This window comes from Eufriesea mexicana, unplaced genomic scaffold, assembly GCF_001483705.2.
Source record: "Eufriesea mexicana isolate 0111107269 unplaced genomic scaffold, ASM148370v2 scaffold3255, whole genome shotgun sequence".
NCBI classification, from domain to species: Eukaryota; Metazoa; Arthropoda; class Insecta; order Hymenoptera; family Apidae; genus Eufriesea; species Eufriesea mexicana.
In genome coordinates, this window is record NW_016911299.1 from 119,645 (window position 1) to 132,330 (window position 12,686).

The 12,686-nt window shown below is 29.3% G+C and overlaps 2 protein-coding genes across 2 annotated transcripts; both read left to right on the plus strand.

Moving 5' to 3' along the window:
* Positions 1 to 3,471: 3,471 nt before the first annotated feature.
* On the plus strand, positions 3,472 to 4,642 carry LOC108550847 (glycerol-3-phosphate phosphatase; the record flags this gene model as incomplete). Its single annotated transcript, XM_017904742.1, has 4 exons — positions 3,472 to 3,511; positions 3,587 to 3,835; positions 3,914 to 4,165; positions 4,296 to 4,642. Coding segments are annotated over 4 exons (873 nt in total), but the record flags the coding sequence as incomplete, so codon positions are not given.
* Positions 4,643 to 5,158: 516 nt separating this feature from the next.
* LOC108550863 (glycerol-3-phosphate phosphatase) lies at positions 5,159 to 6,807 on the plus strand. Its single transcript, XM_017904757.1, has 6 exons — positions 5,159 to 5,439; positions 5,619 to 5,779; positions 5,857 to 5,994; positions 6,080 to 6,287; positions 6,375 to 6,516; positions 6,588 to 6,807. Exons 1-6 carry the CDS (start codon positions 5,352 to 5,354, stop codon positions 6,772 to 6,774), a joined length of 924 nt encoding a protein of 307 aa, XP_017760246.1. The 5' UTR covers positions 5,159 to 5,351; the 3' UTR covers positions 6,775 to 6,807.
* The last annotated feature ends 5,879 nt before the right edge of the window (positions 6,808 to 12,686 follow it).

The window sequence follows — 12,686 nt, forward strand, 5'->3', positions numbered from 1 at the left end:
TTTTTTTTTTTTTTTTTATTTTTTTGTTACTTCTCTTGTCACTTTTTTTTATGAAGTTATAACTAATGACTGAAATACTGATATATGAATTACAAGACAATCGTTTAATTACAAAGGACAAGATACATATTATTTTGAAATTCAGTAAACTGGCTTGAACTGCCGTATTTTTAATGAATTTGTTAACTAATTAATTTTTATTTGTGTTCTGTATATGATCTATAGGCTGGTTCCTATTTATTATTTTGATAAATCATATGTTCATAAATAAGAATGGATACTTTACTATAAATGAATGCAGGAAGTGTAATAAGTTCATTTTATGAACTTCAAAATCGTAGAAGATATTTATAATTTGTAGCTGTTGATGTGCTGACCTTGATAATCAAACATTATAAGTTCGTTTTGTTAAAATTAAGAATTATTAGGGTATGTAGTATATATAGATTGATTACAATTTATATTTAGGTATATCGAAGAATAATTACACATTTAACGTAGGAATTCTATTAATATCTAGTTTTAAAAAGAACATATAATTAATGTTTTAATAACTCCAAGTGTTTTGTTCGAGTAATTTGCCAAGTAACATTTTTTTTTATCTTGCTTCTAATAATTTATTCCTTAAATGATTTTTCTGTATTATGAATTTACAATTATGAACCTATGTACATTTAGTTTATTTTTGTTTTTTTCTTTCTTTTTTTATGATAAGTAGAATTAGCAATTATAATTTATGGAACATTTTAATTGAGATTATATAACGGTTCTCGAACAAACATTTGACAAATATTCGAACAAAATGCTTGTTCAGTTATTACATGTACCCATAATAATTGCATTATAGAAGCCATCGGCTGTGGAACGTAGATAATATGTTCTTATTAAGCCGCGTCAGATTTCATAAAATTATGCTCAACTATATATAATAAAATTAACAAAATTTCAACTAAAAGACTGATACTTTGGGGCCATTTCGATCTAAATTGAAACCATTTTAAAGAAATACATAATAACGCGTAGTATGTAGTTGTACGTTAATTATAAATTGGCGTTGAAATAGTTCTCCAAGTCGATCATCTGTAACGAAGAAATAGTTTTGTGTTTTCGCTGTAGCCCCTTTATTATATAAGAGTGAATATATGAATGTAAAGAACAGAATATTACTTTTATGTTATCAACTGCAACGTGTTAATGAACTGATAAATCAGTTACACATCTTAGGCTAATCTCAGTTGGCAATATGCAGACTCTACTCTGTTGCACTTAAATTTATGTTTGTGGTTGTGATGTCGATTTAATACCCACAAATCAGTAGAAATAACATGTTAATTATATAAAAGTACAGAAATGATAATAGGGTGAATGGAACATTAGCTTTAATTACTACAGATTATCAGTTATTAATGTTGTGGAATGAATTCAAGTGTTTAGCTGACCTACTGTATGTATTTTAAAAACACTATGAACTTTGGTCTTTTAACATACGATTTACAAAACTTCAGTGTGTTTAGAAATGTACATACAACAATAGGATTCAAATTTTAGAATGCTATACTTTCTTTTTGTAGAAAGTTCTAATGATATATAATAGTTTTATTTTTAATAATTTCTTAAATTTTTTGCTATTATGAAAGACATGGGAGTTTCCTTTAATTTTTGTGTTATTTATGTCCCTTTCTTTATTTGCAGACACTTTAGAAATGTGGGACTGATTGCATACATAGCTGTTATACATAAATATTGTTTGCGTATGTAGTGTTAAATATGTACTTAATTAAGGTATAATATATTTTATAATAAATTTTTTGACAAATTTATGATGATTCTATTAATATTTTGTTATACACAACGAGGTCCGGAGATTTTACGTGCGGCGCCTACCCCTAGGGACTCATCCACACAGCTCCCATGGGCGCGGGATTGAGATACGCTCAATCAGCGTACGTTCCGCATGTGCTACAGAACACACACAAAACTAGCAATTCGACTCATAGTACGCAAGTCCAATTTGTCACCCTTGATAGTGTCGGGACCTTTCTAAATCCCTACCGTCTCAGGAAGGGCGGCGGCCGAGCTATACGAGCGTAACTCTCCCGCCGGAGTTTCAGCCCCTTGCCTGCGATGTAAGCTCTAACCGCTATCCCCGCGAGTCCAACCCAAGCGACCGACGGACGGACGACTAAAAGCCGTCCGCCCAGGGCTCGAATCGATCTTCCGCGGTACCGGTGATCAGGGCCTTACCGGTCGTACCCTTCGTGGAAAACACCACTGCCTTATTTAGGCTGCTTGCTCAACCTCGACCTAGGCAAGGCCAACTAGGCACCGTGGGGTTGTCAATCCCATACTACGGTTGACCGAAGTCAACTATAGCCCCTGCGGGAACAGTATACACACAGTATGAAGATGAAAGATCATATTTTTAACATAAAATTTAGATTAAATAAAAAATAACTATCAAAAATTTATGAAAAAAAATTATTGCATCAATTGTTTCTATATAAATATTACACTTTATTAGCTTGTAATTTAAATTAAAATTACTAAATAAAAGAAATTTCAAATTAAAATTGATGAAGTATCGATGTTAAAATTGTTTAAAAAAATGCATTAAATTAAAAGTAGAATTTCAATACTTTTTAATACAAAATATTTATTTGATTTTAAAATTAAAAATTTTAAAAACGAAGATGATGTAATAAGAAAAAGAGATCTGTCGGTCCAGACACAAATAACAACCTTAACCTTAATAAATACGTAAGTTTAAATAATTTATTACTTCAAAATGATAATATATGATATTTATTTATTTTTGTCCAACTGGTAAGGCCGGCATTGAAATATACAGAAATTATGGAATCATGGAATCAAGTTGATAATGATTTACCACAATCTAACCTCTGTACTGTGTGTACGATTGTATAATTTCTTTGATAGTGTGTTATTAAATCTAATTTTTATTAAAGTAATTCAAAGATTTTAATAATATACCAATTTATTAAAAATATAAGAAACTGTCATTTGTCTAATCTTAACTAATAATGGCAACACTGTTAGGGATTATTCAATCGGAAGCTAATCAATTTCCGGGTTTTATTAAAATAAAATTTGAAATGTTACTTTTTACTTTTCAATGAAGATGTTTATTATTTTATTTATGTGAATTATATTTAGAAATTAGTTTCATAATGTAAGCGATCCTAGAATATACAGCGTAAACATTCAGGCGACAAGCAGCGTCTCCGACTGTTTACGCCTAAAACATTTGAACCCATCGATGGCGTGACGATCGGTCGAGGGGTGTCGAACCTTCTCGAGCCGAAGGACCTTTACCTTCAGTAAAATAAAAACCTTTGATGAAGAAAGTCTTTTGGACCACTAGCCCTATCTCCTTATCCTTCCGCTACAACAAGTTATATGTATAATGTAGTATCATAAAATTTTTATAATAGTTTTTTATGATTATAATTATTCTTAGATTCCTTTGACACTGTAATTACTGATTGTGATCGTAAGTATACTTTGATTAATGTATTTTTAGAAACTAATTAATGAAGTATGTAATAATATTAATTATATGTTTTAGGTGTACTTTGGACATGTATGAATCCTTTACCAAATGCAGCAGAAGTTATAAATACTTTTCAGTCTCTTGGTAAAAAAGTATTGTATGTAACAAATAATAGCAGAAAAACTAGAGAAGAATTTCTTAAGAAGTGCCAAGTTTTAAATTTTAAGGCTACTAAAGAAGACATTTTATGTACAGCAAATTTATCAGCTTGTTATCTACAAGATTTAGGTTTTAACAAAAAAGTTTACATTATAGGATCCAAAGGCAAGAATGATATTTTTATTATGATATGATAATATTACATATTAAACTGTATGAAAGGTATAAGAATTTGCATTACAGCAATAGCAAAAGAATTAGAAGAAGCTGGAATTTTACATGTTGGTGTAGGACCAGATCCTATTATTAAAAATAATCGAAATTATTCATTTAAGAGGGATGATGAAGTAGGTGCAGTTATAGTTGGTTTCGATGAGCATTTTAGTTATCCAAAAATGGTAAAAGCAGCCTCATATTTAAATGATCCCAATGTATATTTCATTGCCACAAATACAGATGAAAGGTTTCCTGTTGCTAACAATATTGTTATACCTGGTAGATATAATTCTAATATATTTTTTAATAACATTTTTTTGTGAATTTGTATATACTATATACATAATTTCTATATATTGTACAATTACATAAAAATTAATTTTATGCTTAATAATTATATTTTAATTAGGTACTGGAAGTATAGTACGATGTATAGAAAGTTGTGCAGAAAGAAAAGCTGTAGTAATGGGAAAACCTGAGCAATACATTACAGATGTATTAATAAAACGATTTCAAGTGAATCCTGAACGTACATTAATGATTGGAGATCGACACAATACAGATATATTGTTAGGAACTCGATGTGGTTTTAAAACACTATTAGTTTTAACAGGAATTACTAGTTTAGAAGATGTAGATAGGTGGAAACAATCATGTTGCAAACAAGAGAAAGAATTCATTCCTGACTATTACATTGAATCACTTGGTGATCTTTTACCTTATTTAAAAAAAATAAAATAAAAATTTGTAATGAGCATAGAGTAGGTGCAATAATATTTTCTATCAGAACACACTAATTTTATAGTGTGATTAAAATATTACTTAAAACGTATGTTGTTGTATTTATTGAAAATATGTATTCAGTTACTTAGTTGACAAAAATATTAATGATTTATTACCGATATTTATTTATATTTATATTACATGTAGTAGCTCGCGATCTTTCAAAAACATGAACCTAACATCTAATCTTTTTTTCAATGGAAATATAATTTTTCGAAAATTATACGGTTATGCTATATCAAATTCTATTAAAGAATTAAAATATATAATTAATTTCATTTTGTAAATATTTAATTTTTCTTAAAAGAAAAAATCGCATGTTCCATATTATTTTCTGTGAAACATATTTTGGAAATATTAGTAAATAAAATTGAATAGAAAAATTGTTACAAATAATAAAATGTATAAAGAAAATTATTTCGTTCCTTTTAGTACTGACTTAGTGCAATCATGACCAATTGTATATATTGGTAGTTGTGAATGAAATAGGAACAATTTATATCCCTATATTATGTAACAAGCACGCAAGGTCACGTTGCAAATGCGTGCTGTCAGATCTAGGCATACACTGTTTAATATCCCGCCGTTAGTTACAACGATTAATTCATAAAGTGCACTTTGTCTAGGTAGTAAAAATCTTCATATCAGTTTGAGTAGTCGCATTTACAGGTTGTGTTGCACAATGACAATAAAGCATATATTATCGTTATCAAATGCAGAATTTAAGAAATTTATGGACTCCATTGATGTAGTTTTATCAGATTGCGACGGTGAGTGATTATTGTAAGACAATTTTCCTAAATAATCTTGAAAAATAAAAGTGTGTACTATATATTATTTCGATGTTATATTTTTGATATTAATGTTATTTAATAATTAAAAGATAATGATAGACAAATACTTTAATGTCCTATACTATAAATGATATTTTAATATGCCTAAACCTTAGGTGTATTATGGAGAGAAACCGAGGTAATAAAGAATTCACCTGAAACAGTAAATAAATTCAAAGAACTGGGTAAAAAATTTTTTTATATAACAAACAACAATACCAAAACTAGATCTGAATTTATAGAAAAATGTGGACATCTTAAATATGATGCAACAATAGTAAGTAAAATACATGCTGTAATATTTGGGATTAAATACAATATTATGTAAGATATTGTCTTAAATTTTTTTTACAGGATGAAATAGTGTGTACTTCATTTTTGAGTGCTATGTATCTGAAGGAAAAAAAATTTGATAAAAAAGTATATATAGTTGGAAGTGTTGGTATTAGCAAGGAACTTGAAGCTGAAGGTATCAAACATTGTGGTGTGGGAGTGAGTTTTTCTAATTAAAATACATGTAATTAGTTATTAAATTTGAATATATATTAGTAATGTAACTATTATTTTTCTATTATAGCCAGATATAATGGAAGGTGACGAAGTAGAACTGGTAAAACAGTTTAAACCAGATCCAGAAGTTGGAGCAGTTATCGTAGGCTTTGATAAATATTTTAGTTTTCCTAAGCTTGTAAAAGCTGCTACCTATTTACAGGATCCAAATGTTCATTTTATAGGAACAAACTGTGATACAGAAAGACCTTCCCCAAATGCTAACACATTTCCAGGTTCTTAAACTATTTATTATAATTTATTATGAATACATTTATTCCAAATATTTTTCGAAAATTTAAGTATAAGTTTTAATTATGCAGGAACTGGCTGTTTTATAAGAACCATAGAAACAGCATGCAATAGATCAGCAATAATGCTTGGAAAACCAGAATCTTTTGTGAGTGAATACATTACGAAGAAATATGGTTTAAATCCACAAAGGACACTCATGATTGGAGACAAGTAAATATAATTTATGATAATAATCTATAATAATAGTTTATGACATGTTTCAAACAATTATTTTATTTTAGTTGTAATACCGACATTCTCCTCGGAAAACGATGTGGATTTAAAACTCTTCTCGTATTAACGGGTATTACAACACAGAATGATATACATGCCATGAATACTTCTGCTGCAAATTCCAAAGATTTGGTAATTCCAGATTATTATGCAAACGAATTAGGTGATGTACTAAAAATGATTCCATCACTTTGATGATTTTATTATTTCCAAAAATCGAATACTTCTAGCACAATTCAATAATTTATATAAATGTGAATCATTATTGTACAATTTTTATTTATATTTTCCCGACTTTCCTATTATTTCCATTATTAATGTATTAATAGATTTAGTACAATATGCGGAAAATATTTAAATGTTGATAATAAGTTTCAGAAGTTCCTTTTTTTCGAAAGAAATGCATGTGTAAGAGTATGCAGTGTTACATGCAAATGTAGAGCGTTATAGACAGTTAGTATTTTAATCCGAATATAAGTTGACAACGATGATAGCACAAATATGTAAAGAATTTTAATTAAATGTGTAAAAAATATTATTTTTTTTATTGTTATTGTTTTCTATTATCATAAGTGTTTCTTAAAGAAACTGTAAATTTGCCAAAGGATAATATTATACAAAAATCATATGTCCGCCGATAGAACTATCGTTTAATATATTATTGTATGCCTATTTAGTATAGTAAGTATTTTTGTAACATTTTAAAGATTGCATATTAGGTAGATACAGTGGGAATTATACAAACTAAAATGTGTAATCCTATATTTAATTTAATAATAAGAATATAGTTGACATAATTGTTTGTTGATGTACATATGTAACAACAATAATAAATGTTAAAAGTATATAATGTCATGTACCTCTTATATAAATAAAATAATTTCAAACAGATTGTTTGAAAGTAGTTTATTTTATAGAAATACAGAGCAGTATACCCTTTTTATCAGAATTTTTAAAAATATAACACACATTATATATTGTTACAAAATGTAGTACGTGAACAAGTTGCTTTTTAACAACATATTTGTAAATTCACGGTTAAAAACGTACCGGAGCAATCTAAAGCAAATAAACTAAATAAATTCGTAAAATTTGTTAGAAACGCGAATTTTAGCTTATTAGGTGAGTATGGGGTATAGGATCCCCTTGGTTAATATCATTTTTAGCCTCTATTCGCCTTTTCTAATCTTAAAAAGTAGTTTTAAACACTTATATGTTAGAAACAACTTTTATGATGAAGTAAATGGCTTTTTCTACATCGGAAAATGATTGTACATATGAGCCGTTCACTGCAAAAATCGATTAACTCCACTTTTTGAAAAATCTTAAATTTAAATGTCAAAACACTTGGTATAGTCATAACTACATTATATCATTGCATTTCTCCACTTTTTGTTTTATGGAGTTAATCAATTTGTGTAGTGAACAGCTCATATGTAAATTACTCTACATATTGTTATTGTAAATTATACGAAGCATATATTTGCAATAAACTATGTAATAACTATTATAAAACGTTGGCGAATCTTTGAAAAATCGGTTGAATTCGTGAACTTGGTTTACAGCCTCATCATACTCGATCGTTATGATATAAACATCACCGTAACCGCGTAAACAAATTTAAATGAAATAAAAACAACGCTATTTAAAAAATATTGGTAAATTTAAAAAACAATTACTTTAACAATCGTTCCTAAACAAATTATCCTATTCCTACACATAATGGTACTATTAATTATTTATCAATAACTTTATTAGTTATTTATTTAATTTATTTATTCATGTTTAACACTTAATAATTTGTTATATTTATTTATTTTTTATTTGTAACTATTCATTTAATAACTTTATTCTATTTTCATTTTTGATTACTTCTTCAATACTCGAATAAATATTTCACGTTTTAGTTTCTTAATTTTATTGGTGTTAGTGGACATTAAATATTTTTATAATTATTAACACATCGTTGACCGGTGACGAGTTAACTCGTCATTGCACTTGCATTATCTATTTCAATTTATGAAACCCAGGACGATGTAGAATATTGCGTGTGAAAGTGATTTTGAAGATTGAATTACAAAATAATAGCCGGTCACATGACATAGTTTCTGTGTAAAATTGCCGGTCAACAAAGTGTTAAATTATTACCGTATTCCTACTAAATTATATACGTTCGAACGATTTTATGATTTTACGATTCCTCTGGTTACTTGTCATATCGCAGGACGAATGGTCTGAAACGGCGAGGGTGACTGGTTGTGTTTAATTATTTTCGTACCGAGCATTGTAATTAGCATAGTAATTAAATATCGTGCAATATATATTTCTGTGATATATTTGTTGGATCAAGCTAGGGCTTTCTTGTACATCGCATATTAGGATCTCAATGGAAAAATTTCCAATTTACGTAAACTACGGTGGAAAAATTTCCAATTTATGGAACGTAAGAGTACAGGAACTATATATTCCTTGTTTCTCATAGGCCTGTCCTACTCCTTTAGGTAAATTTATTTTAAAATGGCACCATTGTCTTCCACCAAAGTAGCTTTTTCCTAAATTTTAAATCGATCGCGTAAAAATATATTTTCGACTCCGCCCTTATCATGCCAACTGTAAACAATTGTGAATTTTTGAAAATGTAGGAAGAACTCAGTATATATTCGACACCCATCACCTAAAGATATTTTTATAAATATTGTAAAACGCGTGTCGGAAACGAAATTTCGACCACGAATGTGGTCTCAAGAATTCGTAGAAACAGGGTGCGCAGAATACGAAAATGTTAGTTTTCTTCTTTACCTCCCTATTTTCAATGTTTGTTGAACAAAAATTTCTCAATATTCGTGGATATGCCATGAATGCACGTATTACCTCGAGAATTTCACATCTTCCTCAGAACAGATCTAAATAGGCATACATCTTTTGAGAGAAAAGGATATAAACTTCGATGAACGCTAATTTAATTGATATATATGCTTAAATTATGCCTACATGAGATGTGATACAAGAAGAAGGCTAATCGATCAGTCTTGTCTAACCTATTACGTGAAAATCTACGACAGGATCACAGCCAATTAGCTCATATTACTTGCAATATAATTCATAAGTGTATCATGGTTGTTAGTTATACATGATATAACTATAGTGATACAATGAGGAATTATATGTCAAATAATACCGATTGCCCAGGTCTCACCACGAGGAGGTGCTGTGAATGGAGACCCACCCTAACCACGTCCCAACCACCCACCTTTTGCGAAAAATTTACTAATATTCAAATAAATTTCATATTTGATGCACGTTTGCAAAACGTTCAATATTTGATCGCTGTGTAAATCAAACATCAAAAAGAATTTAAACAAAAAACCGACGCGGAAGACTAAATCTAGAGGTAAAAGATAAATTAAACCTGGAAGTAAAATATAAATTAAACCTAGAAATAAAAGATACGTTAAACCTAGAAGTAAAAGATAAATTAAACCTGGAAACAGAAGAGAAATTAAACATAGAAGAAAGACATAAATTATGTGAGATGATATTATTCTACAATTTCTCAATATTAGCCTGAAAATGTAGAATAGTTGGCAATTAAATAATTAAAAAAAGCAAAGAAAAATGAAATATCTCCCAAAGCATTAAATATATTCTACTTACTTAATACTACCCAAGACTACTTAATACTACCCACTTCATGCAACCCAATACTACTCAATACTACTTAATATTATTCACTACTATAAAATTTTACTTAACTTATAGACTAATGTGTCAGCAACGATTGTAACTTACAATTAACTTAATCATAATCCTAACTTGTCATAAAAACATATAACCATAAATTCTCATTCATTTCAGAATAAAAAACCAACAAACCAACAAAGATATTGAAAGATAAGAAGTACACGGGAAAATAAATGTGACTTCCAGCCTCCAAAAATCGAAAGAATCTAAAATAAAAATAATCAGCCCTACTTATATCGAAATTAAAGATATTTTAAAGTACCAAGCATAGGGAGATTAAGGATATTTTTCACACTATCCTATCAAAAATCAGATGAATTTTTATAAAATCTCTACCTATCACAAATCTAGAGAGAATTTCAAACATCCTAAATACACAAGAAACCAAGGATTTGATCACGAAAATCTGAATATTAAAGAGACACTGTGTGGAGATTGAAACCACTCATACTGTTTCCGTTGGCACCATAAAGTTTCCTGAATACAAGACGCTGTAGAAAAAATAGTAAAATTATTGTAAATAATAATCTATATGATTACAAATAAAAATTGTGGAAATGATAATAAATAAATAAATGAGGCTCATACATCACTTTCCATTATGTCATTTCCCTCCATGAACGTTATTTCAATTCTGAGCCTCTGACATACTTACATAAGTTCATATATTTGAAATGATGTTGAACATGCTGATATGAAAGCGTTCTAAATTAATAAACCTGAAACAAACTTAATTACTGGATTAATAGTTGGGGAAACGGAACAAAACAATGACTCCTGAAAGAAGACATGCCACATATTAACAAGAATTTCAATAACAGTCAAAAATATTTTGTCAAAAACTTGAAATTGAAATAATCACACTTTTACTGCACCTCATTTGCATGTATTTGTATAAACAAAAATCAATAATTTACCACAATGAAAAAAGAAAAAAGAAAAGTATAACTTTATTATATCCACGAAGAGTCGAATTAGACACACAAAATGATTATTATGCGAAACTTTATCTTGCAAAATAAATGAGTATCGCGAGTGATTGCAAAAAAGATAAAATGAAAAGATAGAAAGGAATGGAAAAGAGACAAATACATATTACAGCAGTACTTTCATCAACAACAATTTCAGTAAAAAAGGGTGCTGGAAAAGAAAATACAATGGTAGCCAAAATAGCCACAAAAATAAATATTTCCACTCGATATGAACCCGCGAAAGAAACCGTGAGTGGAATAAATAAATTGTAATTTCGCAACACTAACTTACTAAATTGTCTGATAACGGACAATTTTCAAAATCAACCGCAAGGAGTGCTTCCTGATATTTAAAATAATAATTAATTTAGCATTTACAAAAAAAAGAACACTATAAAGAAAAATAAACAAAAAAGGCAGAGAACCCGCGAAAATGATCATAATAATATAATTCAATTATTAACGCAACACTAATAAATGAAAATTTATGCACTCGCATCAAAAAAGTTCGCAACACTAATGACGAAAAATTCAGGGCAGCCATGGTTCTGGCTGCTGATGTATGACCCACCTATATGCAACTCTTGTAGTTGCAACAGATGATTGATTCCCAGGAGCAGGAATATATATCCACCACATCAGTGGTGAAATTTTGGGCATTCTATATTCGCAACACTACTTCAAGAACACGAATATTCTTCAACGCAACACTAATAATAAAAGCAATAAGAAAAACCACGTTTCAATTAAAGTGCAATACTAATTATTAAAATGAAAGCAGTAAAAAATAAAATATGTATATGCAGAAAAAGATATTTGATTTTTTTGACTATTCGCGATTAATACTAGTCGCAACGCTATAAAGTTAATACATATTAGTATCTATGGAAAAATAAAAATTCATGTAAAAGAAATCAAACAAAGTCGCGATCTCATAATTCGCAACACTAAATCAACCCGTGATTAATTACTCGCAACACTAAGTACAAAAATCGCGATTTGCCAAAACAGGATGATGACCGATGAACATCGGCCAGTAAACAAACTACTATTACTACTACTACATACTACTAAATAAGAGCATAGTGACAAAGTAGTGACAAGAATGACTTCTCATCCAAAGGATAGGAAGCCATTCCTAGGCACCCTTTTCGTGACAGTTTGTCGGGTACCTAATAGCCTCTTCTTCTTTCTTCGGGCGCCATGCCCGCTGAAACTTATATCTAGGCTCGAGATTCTCTAATTGGAAAAAAAAAAGAAAAAAAATACAAACCGCGAAGCTAAACAAGACTCACATGGACGAGCAACGATCGGAGCGATCGTTGTTCGTGCACACGTGCAGAAACTCGAGCACATACACGTTCGATCACGACCGCGACCGCGACGAAAATTTGA

Coding starts and splice junctions, on each gene's coding strand:
- LOC108550863 (XM_017904757.1), top strand. CDS start 5,352: ATGACAATAAAGCATATATTATCGTTATCAAATGCAGAATTTAAGAAA. Junction 5,995..6,079: donor TCAAACATTGTGGTGTGGGA/GTGAGTTTTTCT, acceptor TTTCTATTATAG/CCAGATATAATGGAAGGTGA. Junction 6,288..6,374: donor AAATGCTAACACATTTCCAG/GTTCTTAAACTA, acceptor TTAATTATGCAG/GAACTGGCTGTTTTATAAGA.